Genomic DNA, 16,672 nt, shown 5'->3' on the forward strand with positions numbered 1-16,672 from the left:
ACGTGCTGTGAGCAATTAGCAAAATCATCATGAAAGCTTCAAACCTGACAGAATTAAAGGAACCACTGACCTCCAGTTGCAGCTTGAGGTTGTTGGCAGTGCTTCCCCTGCTGTCACCCAGCTCTGTCATCCAGATCCACAGCAGTGACAAGCCGTGGCACTCCAGGAAGGACTTCAGGCAGGACTGTGAGTGCGTGTTCTGCGTGGGCCAAAGTGACACAGAAGGGTCAGCAACTCATCAGCAAAACCTACATTTGTTATCCACATCCTAAGGTGGGAAATGCTGAGCTGGGTAGGTGCTACCTGTCAGATTCACTGCCACTGAGAAAGCACATGAAACAGAGAGCCAGAGCCAAGACTGGCACGTGTCTGCTGCAATTCAGGTGGACGTGGCTGCTGGCTTGGATGCAGTAACACATGCAGCAGAAGTTTACAACTATTAATGAGTGGCTCATGCTGCAGAATAAAACTTCATGAGGTAACATGCTGCCCTGTAGGCGGGCTGCAGGCGACTTGCACTGGTTCAGAGGAATCACAAAAGCAAGCCAACCATTACAGATCATCTATGAATGAAGCAGAGTCGCTCAGCTCACACTTGAGGTGTTGGCACCACTGAGACACCCTTTTCATCTTATTTTCTTCTTCTCCTTCGAATGATGGCTACAAGACATTGCTTACCCAGCAATTCCCTCCCACCCCAGCCTGGAGCTGCTCACCTGGATGAGCTTGAGGCAGGTGAGCTTCTGCTCCAGGGTCTCGATGCGCACCATCAGCCGGGACAAGCTGAGAACTTGGTTCTTGTCTGAGAGGCCCTCCCCGTTCTCCAGCAGTGCCTCCAGCTCCCCATCCACCTACGGGGAGGACAGAAAGCCATCATCAGGCCACCCTACATGATGCTAAGAGCTCCTTCCCTTGGCCCTGAAAGGCAGCACAAGTCCCTCCCGATTCATTCTTACGTACTGTAAGACAGAAGTCTGGCTTTAATTTGACTCAGTTTGGTTGGGTTGCTTTTATCTGGAATATTACAGTTTTCATTCAACATTGTTTAGACCTGAAATGCCATACAGAAGTGCAGTGTTCCCACCAGCTCTCTTTACACCACCCCAAATGGAAGACACAGAGGGCAGTCTGTCCTGTAAGCATATCCGCACGCAACACCAAGGCATCCCCAGCCCTAACGAGCATTTCTCCTAATGAATAGCACATTTGAGATGTATACATACATCCATGCCATGTGCAGAGTGCTCTGCAGGGGAATTTCCAAGCGTGTGCCCAAAATGCTTCTACTTGGAAGTTTACCTTTTCACATAGGAAAACAGATGTGCACCAAATGACCGTAACTGTTTAACTGCAGTGATTCTTTAAACATCCAATTCATATTTATAACCACAACCAGTGTTTGCACTGCTCTCCATGCAGACATTGAAACACCAACTTTCCTTATTTAGCTCACTGCTCAGTGGCACTAATAAGCATGTTAAAACCACTTACAAATGACTTCTGATTTCTTGGCTTCCTGACTCTATGGATTTCAACATGCAAAAATGAAGTTGGCATTTTCAAAGGCAGCACCTCCCAAAGGAGCAGGTAACAAATGCTATTGGTAGGAACAGTGTTTTCTTTCCTTAGGCAGAAAAATTCTGTTTTGTAGGAGCTAAAAGGAGTGCACATCACTTCTTCCTGAGTGCAAAGTGCTTCTAAGAACTCGTCCTGACTGCTTCCTGCATCCATAAATCCATCAGTGCCATTCAGTGCAGAGAATAGACTCATGTAACCACTTGAAGAGGTTTATATGCATGAGGAGCTATAAAAAGGCTTTAAAAAGACTGGATTTCAATTCCTTATTTCATTCACATCCAGCTGCAGACACAACTGGAACCAACTCAGAGAGAACACAGTGCGTGTTCACACAAGCTCCTCAGCGCTGACTTGCCTCTAGGCCAAAGCAATTAGAGGTTCAGATTTCACATCCCAGCTTGAGGATGGCAGCATTTTAACTGTCCAATTTCAGGTAATGTCCTCAACAGTGCTGCATTTCAGTGACAAAACCAACAAAAAACCAGACACCCAGGTGAATCCCACTCACCGAATCCTTCTTACGGGAGCGTTCCTTCTTCATCTTCCCCCCTGCAGCCCGGATGCTGACCCTGTTCTCTCCTCCCAGGTAGCCCCGGCAGTTGGCTGAGCCACAGAAACATTTCTGAGCTTCTTTGCTATTTGGGGACAGAAGTAACACGCAGTTAAATGATGAATCCATTGCACTCACGGCCCGTTGTTGTGTCTTAACCCTGATACTGTGAGAAAAGACCATTAACCACACTGCCCTGACACTTCTGGCACTTTCCTTTCTCTTTTCTTTCCATTGTTCTTCAAATTCCTGCTAAGCAGCTAGAAGAAAATATGGAAAACATTCACATCCCATCTTCTCAGATGGTTTGCACTGTCTTGCAAAGCAAGGCTGCCCAGACCCAGACTGGTACTTCACCAGTTCTCTGCTCTTCGCACAGTTTTTAGCTCCATGCCTTCCTGCATGGCAAGGCCTTTCATTCTACCCCCTAAAAATTCAAATAAACCCATCAATTCTTAACCAGCTGCTGTGATTCCCTGTTGTTTCCACAGAAATCCAAAGCCTGGTACAGATCCAGGCCCTCCCCAGGTCAAGAAGTAAAATCCAGAAAGGAAAAAGCTGGAGAATTGGATCCACTAACCTCACATCACACCTTGCAATCAACCAAAATCACACAGTGATGGATGCTCAATGCCTGGAGACATTCAAGGTCAGGCTGGACAGGGCTCTGAGCACCTTAATCGAGCTCTGGGTGCCCCCTGCTTGTTGCAGGGGAGTTGGACCAGATGGCCTTTGTGAGTCCCTTCCAACTCAATGATTCTATGATGATTCTATGATATGCCAAAATTGCTTGAGAGCATGTCTTTGGATTAGTGGGGATGGGCTGATGGTTGGACTTGGTGATAGGAGTTGATCCTTTCCAGCCTTAATGATTCTATCATTCTGTGTGATACACAGAACTGACTGGAGGAATTTGGCTGTGCAGTATCAGCAGTAACTAACAGAGAAGTCGCAGTGTCTTATATGAAGCAGAAGATGAGGAAGGAGACACGTGAGATGAGATCTAAAAAACTCCAGTGAGGCAGAGAGTGGCTGACCTCAAATACAGGAGATACCAAGCCAGCCAATACAGCAAAAGACCAGACCAGGTGGAAGATGAGTGCAATGAGCAGCCACTTGGAAGCTGGGCTGATGCACTTGGCCACCTCCCTTAGGATAAGACCATCAGCCCCCACCATTCACAACACATAGCTCCATGATGGCTTTGCACTTTTTGATAAGCAAATCCAGGCAGACGAATCCCACCTGGGGATTCTAATGAGCTATCAGGCCAGGTACTGTCTCATCTTCAGAGATCTGAGCTTTTCAAGAAAAGAGCAGATGTGGCAATAACAGGCATGGGTAAGTGGGCACGGTGGGGATGGGCTGGGGTTGGACTTGATGACCTCAGGAGGTCTTTTCCAACCTCAGTGATTCTATGGTCTATGCCTGACTATCACTTGGCACAGAAAACTACATGGCAGTATCTGACAACTTAGCATGAATCAATCTACAACTAAAAATTCAGTTCTGATCCTTCTGCTTACATTGTTGCAGAAAGCAGAATCCAGAAGGAAGAAATGCTCATAAAAAAAAAAACAGTATTTGGTAAAGATGCCTAGGGATTATACAGTAGATCTACAGCTAATCTCATAATTGCACGTTTCAAAACAGCTAGGTGCCATTTTGTGCTAATCATGTCAAAGAGAGTGAAATACTTCGCAGTACGCCTGGATGAGCAGCAATAGAAAATACTGAGCTCAAGTGCACGAGAGCAAAGCCCACGCTGCACTCTGCACATGTGCAGTCAGACAGAGAGAAGGAATGTGCTATCTGCTGGGCTTTTACAGCTCTTGTGAGTATTTGCAAAGTTGTAAAACAGTAGTGGGTGGGAAAGAATGAAGAGGCTTTATTTAAGAACATGGCAAAGTTTAAAGCTCAGGCAATTAATAGTTAGATTGAGGAAAGAAATACTCAGATCATTATCTGGGAAGTTTCCACTGGGGAGAGATGGTATGAAGTATGGAAGAAAAAGAAAATAAAGTGATTTCAAACCTCCTCTGTTTGAAATAGAGAAACTTTATCCAGGTAGCATTTCATGCAGTTGAATTCCCATTCATTTCTAACTGTTCTGCTCGATGAGGCCCTGCATTGGAGCATCATTTCTTCACTGCATCAGTGCTCACAAAAATTGTAACTTGCAACACTTGAAGCAGAGAGAGAGAGATGGAACCTACCCGTATCTCTGGAACTGGTAATCAAAGGTCAGCTCGGAGCCTGACGGGACCAGCTTGGTGGTGAAGAACCCAACTCTGAGCTGCCCATTCACAGTCCACTAAGGCAAGGAAAAAAAAAGTGACAGTGGTTATTAAAATAGCCAGGCTTGGCTTCTTTTTTTTTGCACGAAATTAGCAAGATAAATCCTTCTCAAAGCAACAGTGATACATTTAAGCTTTGCTAACTGAGCCTGCCATACTTGCCCATTTCAATGGTGGCTGTTTGTTGACTTACAAGAAGCTACATCAAAAAAAACAAAGAGACAGGAAGATAAAGGAGAAATGCCTTTCACTTGGAGCTTGCTAAGTCACAGGACAGCGAAGTGAGAGGCAGCAGCAGCAGCTTTGATCCAGCAGTTTACCTTTTGTGTCTCACAGTTTGGTTCACAGCTGTGGTTCATAAAACGAGAGCAGTTTCCTTTCTGGGTAGCATCTATTATCTGGAAAGGAAATAACAAATATAATAAAACAGACTGCCCTCCCTAGGCACGAGGCAGAAACACTGAGCAGCATATCTGGAAACACAGCATGGCTGAAGGAGAACATGATCACTGCAGAAGTCACCACCCTTTTCTCCTGCACTATTAGCATTATTTAACTGGGAGAGAACGGATTTTATAGGGATAATAAGTGCCCCTCAAAAAGATGAACATGATATGTGGTTCTTAGTTTTCATTACAGACTGATACTGAATTGTTTGGTTTGGTGGGATTCTGAGTTTGTAGCATCAGTTTCCTGACGTATTCTGTATCAGACCCTCTGATACAGAATATGAGTATCAGGGCTGGTGGAGCCCCACAGATTGTGTTTTAATGGGAAGACTGCCCCATGGATCACTGTGCTCTCCCTTTCTTAACTGGGCAAGACACCTTGTGATCACATCACAATCCCATGGCACCTACCAGAACTGCTTATGTGGAGGGCAAAAAAAGGAAAAAGAAAAAAAAGAAAAAAAGAAAAAAAAAAAGAACTTGGGAGTATTTTTAGCTCATTTACTGTAAAAATCCCAAGACCCAAAAAAATCTCAACAGAAGTGATGAGCAGAATTGGGTATTGCAGTTCTATTTATATCCCTTGTTCCCAGCGAGCCAGAGCTCAAGGTAGGCAGCGCCACAGCTCTGCATCACAGCTCCAACAGTCCATAGACCCAAAACTGCTGACAAGCTGAAGTACATTAAGAATTTCTGGTATATGTGAGGACTCTACTGGCTCAAGGTGGACCAAAGAAGTTACTTCTGTAAACTGGAGAAGTAAGAAAACTTGGATTCCTGTTGATATGTTTCCTAGACTGGTTTATTTTGGTAATAAATAAATAAATAAATTCAGCTCCAAGCACCTCACAGAGGTGTGGTTTCCCCCAGCAGAGCCCATCACTCTATCCTTTCCAAAGCTGCGGGACAGAAGGACAAATTCTCTCACATCACCTGTTCTGAGGACATTGAGTGCTCACACTGAGCTGGGGCTAAGCCCACCTGCCAGCCCCTCTCAATGCCAAGCACTTTGGTGGGCTCCCTGCTCACCTCGTCATTCTTCAAAGCCATGAAGTAGTAGTGGATGTTCTTGTTGCGGGCATATTCCTTCACACGTGCCTTGAACTCTTTGTGGTCCAGCACCTCTCCGCAGTATTCCAACACAAAAGTGTTTCTGGAAAGCATAGGGGGAAAAAGCATCACTCATCAGTGAGCAATTAGCACCAGAGAATGGAAATTAACTGCTATTGAGACAAGCTTGTCCTTTTGGTACAGCACTCTGTACCAGCTTTCATCTCAGGCTACTCAGATTAATTCATTTTTGACACTATCACACCACCAGGAGCATCAGAGTGGAAGGCCCTGAGACAAGAACAACACTTCCCTACAAGCAATGATTGCTCTCTAAAAGAACCAAATTTTGGGGGCAACATGCAGAGGAGAACAAAGAAAATTAAGGAAATACGCTGCTGGTGGATGGTTTTCCTAAAATGAAATGGAAAACCTGCCTGCACCTTGTTGATATGGTGGGCAAAATGTGGGGTTGATAAAAAGCCCTTTTTGATCCTAGGAAAGGTAAAACTTCAAGCAGAGATGGAGGAGAACAACCAGTTACTCCAAGCCCAGCCCATCACAACACACTGCTAAGCTACATGTCCTACATTTTCCCTTGCTTAATGCCACCCTGAATCCTTCAACTCTTCCCTTCTGCTTAAACAGCAGAAGGCAGCAGCTTCTGCCCAGCTCCCCGCTGGATGGAGCACTCCTGCCCACAGAACTCCAAGCCTGGAAACCTGAAGGCAGGAGGAGAGCAGAGCAGAACTAGAAATGTCTTTGAACCATCCCCAGCCAGGTGGGAGTGGTCTCCTTCTGGCTGCATCACCTCTCGTTGGCTATGAGAGCCCCCATAGTCTGCCTTCTGGTGCTACGAGTCTCACTGTCTTTGCCCAGGGAAATGGTGAAGTCACCATCCCTAGAGGTGTTAAAAGAACCATGGAGATGTGGCACTTGGGGACACGATCAGTGGGCATGGTGGGATGGGTTGGGGTTGGACTTGGTGATCTCAGTGGTCTTTTCCAACCTAAATGACTCTACAATTCTGTTAATTAGTCTCATGTATTCGATATAGCAGTAAAAAAAAGACTATCATAAGATCTGTAGTTTTCCAAGAATGCCAGAACCCATTCCTGGATTCCTTAACAGACATCTGTCTTCCACTGAAGCAAAAGATCAGTCTCCACGGAAACTCACTAAAATAACCTGAGTTACAGAAAACCTTTGCACAATTAAATTCTTGTCTTAAAGATCACAGTCCCCCATGCACTTGAGACTGAACAGGCTCACCATGCCCAGCCCACAGCTTTCTAAAATGCCAATCAGAGCCTGGTGAAACTCCCAGTGCACAGCACTGCTTCTCACAGCAAGGTGAGTTGTCCTACAAAGCCTTTTGTTACTCATCTGCTGAGCTTCACATCTGATTTCTGCATGCCCTGTGACAATTCAGGAGTGTATCCAGGCTCAGACATACACACTGCTGTTCTGCCTCTCGAGGCCTTACTCAAAGCTCTTTTTACTGCTGTGATGATAAGAAGGCACCATGGCAGAAGGCTCACAGCACCTCCTTGGTCTGTCCTACTTGTGCCCCATGCCTGCTCCCTGCACCACAGCTGCACAGTAAAATGGACCTGGCACTATGCTTCCTCCCACTTAGCTTTGGAGTGTGCCAGGTTCAGAACAGAACTGGAATTCCAAAAATACTGGCATCCATTCTGCTGCCAGCCTAGGAGGAGGCAGATGGGTTCATCCACACTGCAACTTTGGTGTTCAGGCCCTGGTAGTTTTTTTGTGTCAGACACTACGTAACAGCATGCACCCAGCCATGGTGTGCAAGTTAACATCCGGGTTTAGCTAAATATAGACAAGTCAAAACCAGAGTTGGAACTGTAAGCATCACCAGGGTAAAACAAGCACTCAGAAGTACAGCAGTTAGCTGAGCACAGACTAACAAGGGAGGAAAAGGCCCCATGGGTTCTCCATGTAGTCCAACATGGAAGGAAGAAGACTCAAGAAGAGGGTAAGCTTAGAGGTGGTGAAGAAAATGGATGCAAAGAGAGCATGCTCCTCTTAAGCAGGAGAGAAGGGAACACACTAAACACAAGAGGAAGGTAGAAGCAAACCTGCCAAAAACCCTACTGAGAACTCTACTAAACTTTGGTGGAAGAGAGTAAAACCAGAGTGGGTGATGCAATGCTCAGTTAGGACATACATGTGCAGGTAACTAAGACAGAGCACAAGGGCAGCATGTAAAACTGGAAGGAATTCAGCACATCTACTAACATCAGTGCAACTAAGATAATGTCAGCAACTTTCCATGCACGAGGGAAGGAAATAGCACAACTACATCATCCAAAGAGCAAAAGCTTACGATGGGAGATCTTTGGCAGCTCTGAGTCCCCAACCTTTCTTCTCAGTAAGGATTACTTCAACATCTGCGTGCTGCTTCTTCTGGAAGCGTCGGTTGGAACAGAAGTCACCATTTGGGCACCTGGAAGAACTAGGAGAAGGAAATGGAACAACTCAATTCTCATCATGACAACATCAGCAACAGAAACAGCTCAGATGGGAAGGAGATGCCACGTAACCATAATAAACTCAGTGTAAAACTTTCAAATGTGTTTTGCTATAAAAAGTATAACCATCTGACTGTCAACATGTAAATGCAGACTATTTCTGGAAAGAAGATAAAAACATTTCCAATGCAAATGCTACTGCACTTGTATGTTGTATAATCCAAGTGGGCTGAACTAGCCAATTCTCTCCATATTTCCATGAGTTCTCATCTCAAGATCTCCCGTTTCATTGTACCTGGGCTAAATTAGCTAAGGGCAGGGCTTCTGGCAGGTAACTTCTACCGTTCCACCCAGCTTTATGACCTGCACGTTGTGCCTACAGCCCCAGGCACGCAGTCCCTGCCTCCTCCTCATGTGGCAATAGCTCCCTTGGCCTTCCAATCCCAACCAGGAGGGGAAATAAGATGATAGCAGTGGCCTGGATGGCCCCGGGGAGAGCACAGATGCACAAGGAAAAACGAAAGAAAATTAGTAACTCACAGAGAGCAGTATTTGCATTTCTGACACTCTGCCATCAGCCATGCTTACACCAAAGTCGAATTAAGCCCCAGGAGCAGAGGACTCCAGGCCCTGGCAGTCAGTTTTACAAGAGAGCACTAAGAAAAATACTTGGTTTGGAAGACCTAAGGTCAGATTTAAATGCTCTCTGTAGGCTCTGAAGCTGAATCCACACTAGTCAGTGAAAACAGGAGCACGACGACAGCTTGTAGCCAGCAACCAGAAAGGTGTGAATTCCTCCAGGTGCTCCCATGTCATCTCATGGTCAACAGGGGCCAACTCTGGCCAACTCACCACTCGATCATGAGCAGGCGGTTCAGGCAGTCTTCTCCACAAGCAACCTCCCCCTGAGCTCGTTCTTCCTTGGAGAGAGGAGGGCATTCACACAGCATTCGCTTAATATCCCGGTGGGATTTGCTCTTCTTTCTGTTGAAGACAGGTCATTGACAAAGAGTTAAGACATTATTCAGGTAGAGAAATTAATCTTTTATCAATTGTTACTGGAGGAAATTAACTTATCCTTTAGAAACTGGACACATGGACTACCTTTGGACAACCACAAAGAACCTCTGGATAACTACGGCCACTACTTGAAGCACGAGGTGATGGCTTTCTCAGAAAGACATCCCCGGATATTTAGCTTTTACTTATCCTTAATGTACACAATTCAGTTTTACTATCAACGTAGATGTGTATATAGACACACCCACACACAGAAGCCGGACTAAAAACCCTTTATTTTGACTTACAAGAGAAAAAGCCAAACTCCAGGGAAGCCACTCTTGATTTTTACAGCTAGATTTCTCACCACATGGGACAAATTATAAGGTTTATATTAGAAAGATAGGAGGCTCTGATTAGCCTCTCTTGAAATACTATATTCTATTAGCATAAATAATGCCATGAAGACAATCTCCAAGAGCTCCCTTTCAGCCTTCTATAATGCTCTCTTTGGTTTCACTGATACAAAGCCAGGAGAAAATCTGTATTCTATAATTTTAACATATAAACCACTAGAGAGCACACATATCATTTCAAAACAGATGAATTTTAATACAGCAAAGTGAACGGTTTAGCTAATTGAATCTGTTTTACTGTCAAGATGATTTTAAAAATGCAAAGGTTTTAAATGGGCATAAATTATTAGAAGGGCTGCACGAAGAATAAGACTTGGTTACAGACTCGTTAAGGACTCTTACCTACATTCTAAATCCAGAAGGAGTATTTTTTGGCACAGGTGGAGGTTGTTGAGCTCTGAGGCAATGCTCCTCTTGAATAACCCCAAAGCTCTGAAATAAGACTTTTCTTTCAAAGGTCCCCATCCTGGTCAATACTCCCACTAAAGGATAACCTACAATCATTACCCTTTGCTAATTTAAATCACAGCTGTTAGAGTTGAACTAACTTGTCTGAGATGACAAACAATTACATGCAATTACCCAAAGCTTTTGGAAAGGCACATATCCAAAATACATATCCAAAACTTTTCCCACGTTCTGACTTCCCTTTGGGGACACTGAACAGATGTGGACAAGCCCAGAGATGATGCTTCTATACACTGCTCTGGGCTCTAACGTGGTCTCACCATGCTCACAAGAATGAGAGAGCAGAGAGAGCAGCAAAAAGAAAAAAAAAAGGAAGAAAAAATTGGAAGAAAATCACTTCTGCAAACTACCACGGATACAAGAACAAAGTGTTTACTCAGTGCTGATGGCAGGAATCTCAGGTGAGCAAATCCCTCCTGCAACCCTCATCACATGAGCTACAGGGGATGCCACATGGAATAAGATACACAGTTTACAAGTGATTCTTCTCCTGTACTCTCCCATCCCCAGCACCTCTCTGGGCCCATCACTGGGAGAAGATCCAGCGTAGTTACAGCTCTGGTACAGCATCTTGTCCTCTAAGAGCAGTACTGAGATGCAGAAAATGTGACATGCCTCTTCCCTGCTGTACCAGCTGCTAGTATGGCCTTAAGAAAGCTGTCACAGAATCTAACAGAAGCTGTAATCTAGAACAAGTTATATGCAAAAAATAAAAAAAAAAATTAAAAAATCTCAAGTTACCTTTCTGTCAAGTACACATTTTCCTCAATGAGGTCGAAGTAACAGGGCATTTTCCCCTGCTTGGCAAACTCCTTCCAGCGCTGCGGGTCGCGGAAGTCGTCCATGATGCACGGGCGGCCGACCATGGAGGAGTCCTGCGGTGCCACCTCCTGCTCACCCTCCACCTTCACCTTTTTTCTCTCCCTCGAGTCCACATCGCTCTCGGAGTCACTCTCCAGCTCCTGCCGTCGTTTTTTGGGAGGGCCTCGCTCCTTCACATCGTTCTTTTCCAAAGACTTCACCTCCTCTTTTTTCTCAGCACCAGACACCGGCTCCTTGCTCGAGTTGCTGCTGATCTCATGGGCTTGCACGGAGCCTGTCTCTTTCTGCTCGGGAGTGTGGAACTTACTGGAGGGGCTGGGGAAGCCAGCCTTGCACTCATCATCCCAGCGGTCATCCTCGTACTCCTCGTGATCCTCCGTTAGAGAATCCGGCACTTGTCCTTGAACTCGTTCATAGCTGCCTCCAGCAGGCCGGCCAGCAGACCTCACATCCCAGTAGCCATTGCCCTGCCAGCAGTTCTGAGAACTGCTGTAGGCTCCTGTGCCTGGCTGGTACACGTAGCCCGAATAGACCCCGAAGCTGCTATCCGGCTGCTGATAGGTGCTGCTGGGCTTCTCTGCCTGCAACTCCCAGCTCACGCCACCCATACCCTCCCGTGGATGAAAACCGTCCTCCCTGGAGCAGTCTCCAAGGCCAGACTGATGGAGACCCCCACTCCCCTGCCAGCTGTCTGGCTTAGAAAAGCTCATCTGATGGCAAGACTCATCGGTGCCCTCAAAGCTCTCAGGCACACAAAATGGCTGCTCCTCCTGCCGGCCAAGCGGCCTACTGATGGACATCAGCTCATTAAGCGTTCTCTCATCTGGGTTGGGTTTGCCTTGAGAATCCACCGCCAGGTCTGCCTGGCTCGTGCTGTCCACGCCATCGCTCTGCGGCTGGCAGACGTCTGCCCGCGGCTCTTCGCCATCTTTCCTGCTGAGCTCAGTAGACGAGGCCGGACTCTTGTCCATCCCTCTCGGAGAGCACCTGCTCTCAGCCTGGGGCCCGTTGTTACTCGCCGTAGCCTCTGGCCTCTCCTCATAGTAGGGCCTGCTTGGTTCTGGCCTCTCGTCATCCCAATGGTCAGAGTAGTGCCGCGTGCCCTGGCTGCTCCGCGAGGAGCAGGGGCTGCTGTCCTCCATCGCAATGCTCGAGTTCTTCGGGACAACCACAACGGATTGCAGCCGCTTCCGTGGCACGCCATCATCCGAATCAGAATCCTCTGTCTCACTGTCATCGCTGCCCGGCTCGCTGTCGCTTTCAGCCGTGTCAGAATAGTCATCATGGGGAGCGGGAGCGAATTCGGAGGTACCACCACTGCTGTCACACGTTGGGGTTTGCGTTACGGCTTCTGGTTCTTCCGCAGCCACCACAACATCACAAGATGGAAACGAAGCGTCTGGAAAAGCTGAAGCCACCAAGGGCTCATTCCCTCCGTCATCCTCGGCAGACGTTCCCTGGCTTTGCTCTTTCAGATCATCAGGACCAACTCTCTCCGTAGTAACGGCCATTTCTTCCACTGCCTCCTCTCTGGTGCAGCGTTCCAGTGGCACTTGGGAATAATAGGAATGCTCATCCTTGAGTGACTGTGTTGAGTTCAGGTCAACGTGCCGAGCATCCAACTCGAGCACCTCCCCAGTGCCCGAGCAGCTCGGCGGGGCCCTGTCCCCCTCGGAGGGAATATTTTCCTCCAGATGCTGAGTAACCACAGGACAGTCCTGCCTGATTCCAGGTGAACAGCAGTCCTGGGCAGAATCCCTGCTTGAACTATCCACAGCTAGGCCAGCTTGATGGGGTGGGTTAATGTGATACTGCTCCTCTTCACATGCAGACTTTGAATTCGGATCCTCTGTGCTTTCATAGTCGCACGTCACCGTCTGCGGTTCAACGTGCAAGTCCAGAAATGCCTCGGAAGTCACTTTCACATCTGCTGGTTCAACTTCGATTTCAACTTCTGAATGATGCAAAGAAGGAGCGGCATCATCTGAAACGTAGCAAAAAACTGGTTCTTTGGTTTTGTCACAGGGAGCTGCCTGATCATCCAGCTTCTTCACTGCAATTTTGGAATGGTCTACATTCACAACTGGTGAAGGCATAGCTTCACTTTGCTGCTCCAGGACCAGAGCCTCTTCCTCCCTGAACAGGCTGCTACACTCGCTGGACTGTATGTGAGAATCGTCGGGCTCGTGCTCTTTAGGGATGTACGTGCTCTCAAATCCATTCGAGGGCAGTGGATACGAGTTACTCGTCCTTCCAATGTGTGATGCTTCCAACCTACACAAACTATCATCAGAAGATACTGCGACATCCTCTGCTTTGGAGGCACTGGGAGCTGCCAGATCATCAGAGCTACCCTCTGGGGACCCATTTATATTCATTTCTATAGGGAAACATGTTCTCAATTGCTCGTGCTTTACCCTTACTAAAGTCTCTTGTTCCTTAACACTGTCACGGCATTCATTGCCTGCAAGTTCCTCAGACCCTGAGTGAGGAAAAGCAGCTTTTGATTCATCTGTCTTTTTAAAAGTGGGGGAATCATTTAACTGATTTAATGGAGAAAGCGTCTTTTCCCTTTCAAATCTTTTTGCAATGGACACTCTGATCTCATTGCTTTTTAAACAAGAGGTCTCTAAATCTAGAGAATTAGACTGCTGTTTTATTTCTTCAACTGATTCTGTACAACAGAAAGAACTTTTAAATTTATCAGGCTTTGGTGCAGGGGTCTTTGAAGGGGTGGACTTATAACGGGAAGAATTCACATTACTGTCAGGCTTAGAATGGGAAGTCCCCTTTCGATACCCGAGCTCGTTAAGGGGAGAGCACCTTTTGGTTACTTCACTTTCTGAAGTCCGTTTTGAATCTCTATCAGCTTTTGAAGAAGACTTTCCTCTCCTCTCCATGTCAGCATGAGATGACTCTACTTTGCTGTCCCTGTCTGACTTAGAGTAAGAAGTCCTTGACTCTCTGTACGAGGAGGAGTGGGACGACGTCCGCCTCGAGTCACTGGATCTGGAATGCGTCCTTCTGTACTCATCTTCCGAATCAGAACTCTCCCTCCCCCTGGAGTCTGCGTACGAGCGGGAGTATCTTGTCCTCTCTCTGTACGGGGAGCTCCGGTGATACCTGCGGTCTGATTCGTAGTAATGTGAGCGCTCCGACCTCGAGTAGGAAGAGCTGGTTCGGGAGCTCCGATCCGACCGGGACCGAGAATGGGACCGGCTTCGCCTTCTTTCTCTGTCTGACCGGGATCGGGAGGATGCATACCGCGAATCTCGTTCCGATTTTGAATAGCTAGAATACTTTTCATCTCTATCCGATCTGGAGCGTGAGGAGGATTTCAGTTCTTCTCCTCTGAGAGAGGAAGAGCTTTTCCTGGGATCCCTCTCCTTTTCTGCACTGGATATCTTCTGCTCATGCGAGCGCTGGCTGGAAGAAGTCCTCACGGAATCTTCATCAGACTCAGAGCCCAGCAACGTGCCATCGGACTGGGAGAACTTCCTTTTGGAGCCCTGTTTCCTAGAGCACAAAGAAGCACCCTTAGAGCTTTCTGAAACCTCATCATCTTTCCCAATATGGGAATCTTCCTTCTGTGGAGTCACTTCCACCTGCTCGGCCACGTGTTGAGTTACGTGTTCTTCCAAACCGTGCGATACCACCTCCTGCTTAAGGTCCAGCTCAGGAGCCTCCTTAGTGACCGCGTGGCACAGCTCCTTCGAAGCCGGGACTTCTGCTTCTGCAGGCGGTGACAGCAACAGCGTTGACATGAGCGTGACGGGCAGCTGTGGCAAGGCTGCTGCAGCGGGGACAGGCATTGGTGCTGCTGGTGATGCTGTTGGTGGAGGTGGTGGTGCTGATGGAAAGTCCGCGGCCGCTGCCACTGGTTCTGTTACTGGTGCCAGAGCCGGTGGCGGCGGCAGTAAAGTTGCTGCTGCAGCTGGTGGGAGGGGTTTAGTTGTGACACTAAGTAAATGTTTCTTAAAATGGATTTTCCCCAGTTCTACCTTCGGTTTTGGAGGTGAAGACTCCTCCGCTGAACCAGTAGCATCCCCAAGGTCCATTTTAATTTTGGGGTTAAAATCAGTCTGTAGGGGTACTGCTGGGGAGTTCTGAGTTTCATTTTGTTTTTCGTTTCCCAGACCGGCCAGAAATCTGTTCGGTAAGGTTTTCTTGGTTAAGCTAAAGCTGAAAGACACCTTTTGTCTTCCTTGCTCTTCAAGGTTAACCTTCGTTTTGGTGCCTTTGGGCAAAAAACGACTAGAAGCAACACCTTTGAACACTGGGCCTTTGATAAAGCCAGCTTTCTGCACCGTTTCAGTCTTGCTCTGGAAAAAGAAAGAAAGAAAAAAAAAAAGATGCCATTAGTGGAAATGTTTATTTTTAAATTCTGTTCTACGCAAATACTGAACAGTTTTCTTTCACTTGGTGAATTTTTTATGATGATAAAATAGAAATTGATATCCTGGGCTGAAGTCTGGGACAGCACAGCCATACAGCCTGCCTCTCTTTTAATCAAAATCAATTATCTGCTCCTTTCGAGTCTCCTTTTGGGAGACCTCCTTTAGGATTCAGGCTGAGGCTTTTTAACTGACTTATTAATAACCAAACTCAAAGAATCAAAGTTTGGTTTTTTTTTTCTTTAATAAGAATGAAAAAAGAAAAAAAAAAAAAAAAGAACGATAGGGTTCAACGCACAAAATTAATTGAAGAGAGACCGCTACTTTATTTGTTCTGTTTCTGCGGTCTCTGGCTACAAAACATCCTGCAATTTTAAGCTTTAGGTGTGTTCTCACACTCTAGGATACTGTACCTGGGTATATTTGGTGCCAGAACAAATCAGGTCACTGAGACCTACTGCTGCAGCCCTAAGTCCCATCCAGGCTAACAACAAGTTCACATCACTGCCAGCAGAACTTCCATCAGCACTCAGCCACGCATGACTCTGAGCTGATGAACCCCAACACCTTAGATATGCATCTCACCTAAGGGATCTGATGTCCTGCTGAGGAGTCTTTCCCAGCAAGCCTGGCAGTCTGGGACACAACTGAGCTGAAAGCCACCTCCTCTAGGACACCTGCAACTGAGATGTCACTTTGGGCATGGAGCAAACCTAGAGCAACAGAGCTCTTCTCAACATGCGAACTTCTTCCCTTTCAGAATGCATTTATCAAAGCCCGAGATTAGCAGCTTTCAGAGCAAAAAGCACAGTGTGTTTATTTGCCTTGGCACGTGCCCAATTGTTTTTAAGCTCTGGGCTTGCCTCTGCAGAGACTCTATCACTATCTACCGCAGCGTAACGATAGCACAATCCCTAATGATGAATGTTGTCCCATTGTGTTGAAAGGGTGTTTCTGTCGATACTCCTTATCCCCATAAATCCAGATTGCATTAATGTAATTACACTTTGTGCAAGAAGCATAACTCAATGAGGACTATTCTAGCAGTCTGAATAGTGTATACAGTAAGTTCTACTCCATAACTATTGCATGAACACATCTTTGGCTGCAGCAGTGGTTTCCTGCACCCACTCTGAAGTATTATGGACTTT

General features: G+C 46.6%; 1 protein-coding gene across 1 annotated transcript in view; it reads right to left on the bottom strand.

Moving 5' to 3' along the window:
* SETD2 (SET domain containing 2, histone lysine methyltransferase) overlaps positions 1-16,672 on the bottom strand; it is a 54,311-nt gene that overhangs the window by 23,318 nt on the left and 14,321 nt on the right. Inside the window, exons 3-11 of the mRNA XM_085226918.1 lie at positions 11,047-15,449; positions 9,275-9,406; positions 8,278-8,406; positions 5,904-6,027; positions 4,746-4,823; positions 4,345-4,442; positions 2,087-2,213; positions 717-851; positions 71-199 (exon numbers count right to left, since the gene is read on the bottom strand). Coding sequence (XP_085083044.1) covers positions 71-199; positions 717-851; positions 2,087-2,213; positions 4,345-4,442; positions 4,746-4,823; positions 5,904-6,027; positions 8,278-8,406; positions 9,275-9,406; positions 11,047-15,449 — 5,355 coding nt within the window. The remainder of the gene's footprint in view (positions 1-70; positions 200-716; positions 852-2,086; positions 2,214-4,344; positions 4,443-4,745; positions 4,824-5,903; positions 6,028-8,277; positions 8,407-9,274; positions 9,407-11,046; positions 15,450-16,672) is intronic.

The sequence above is a fragment of the Meleagris gallopavo genome, chromosome 6 (genome assembly GCF_905368555.1).
Source record: "Meleagris gallopavo chromosome 6, MGAL_WU_HG_1.1, whole genome shotgun sequence".
Lineage (NCBI taxonomy): Eukaryota > Metazoa > Chordata > Aves > Galliformes > Phasianidae > Meleagris > Meleagris gallopavo.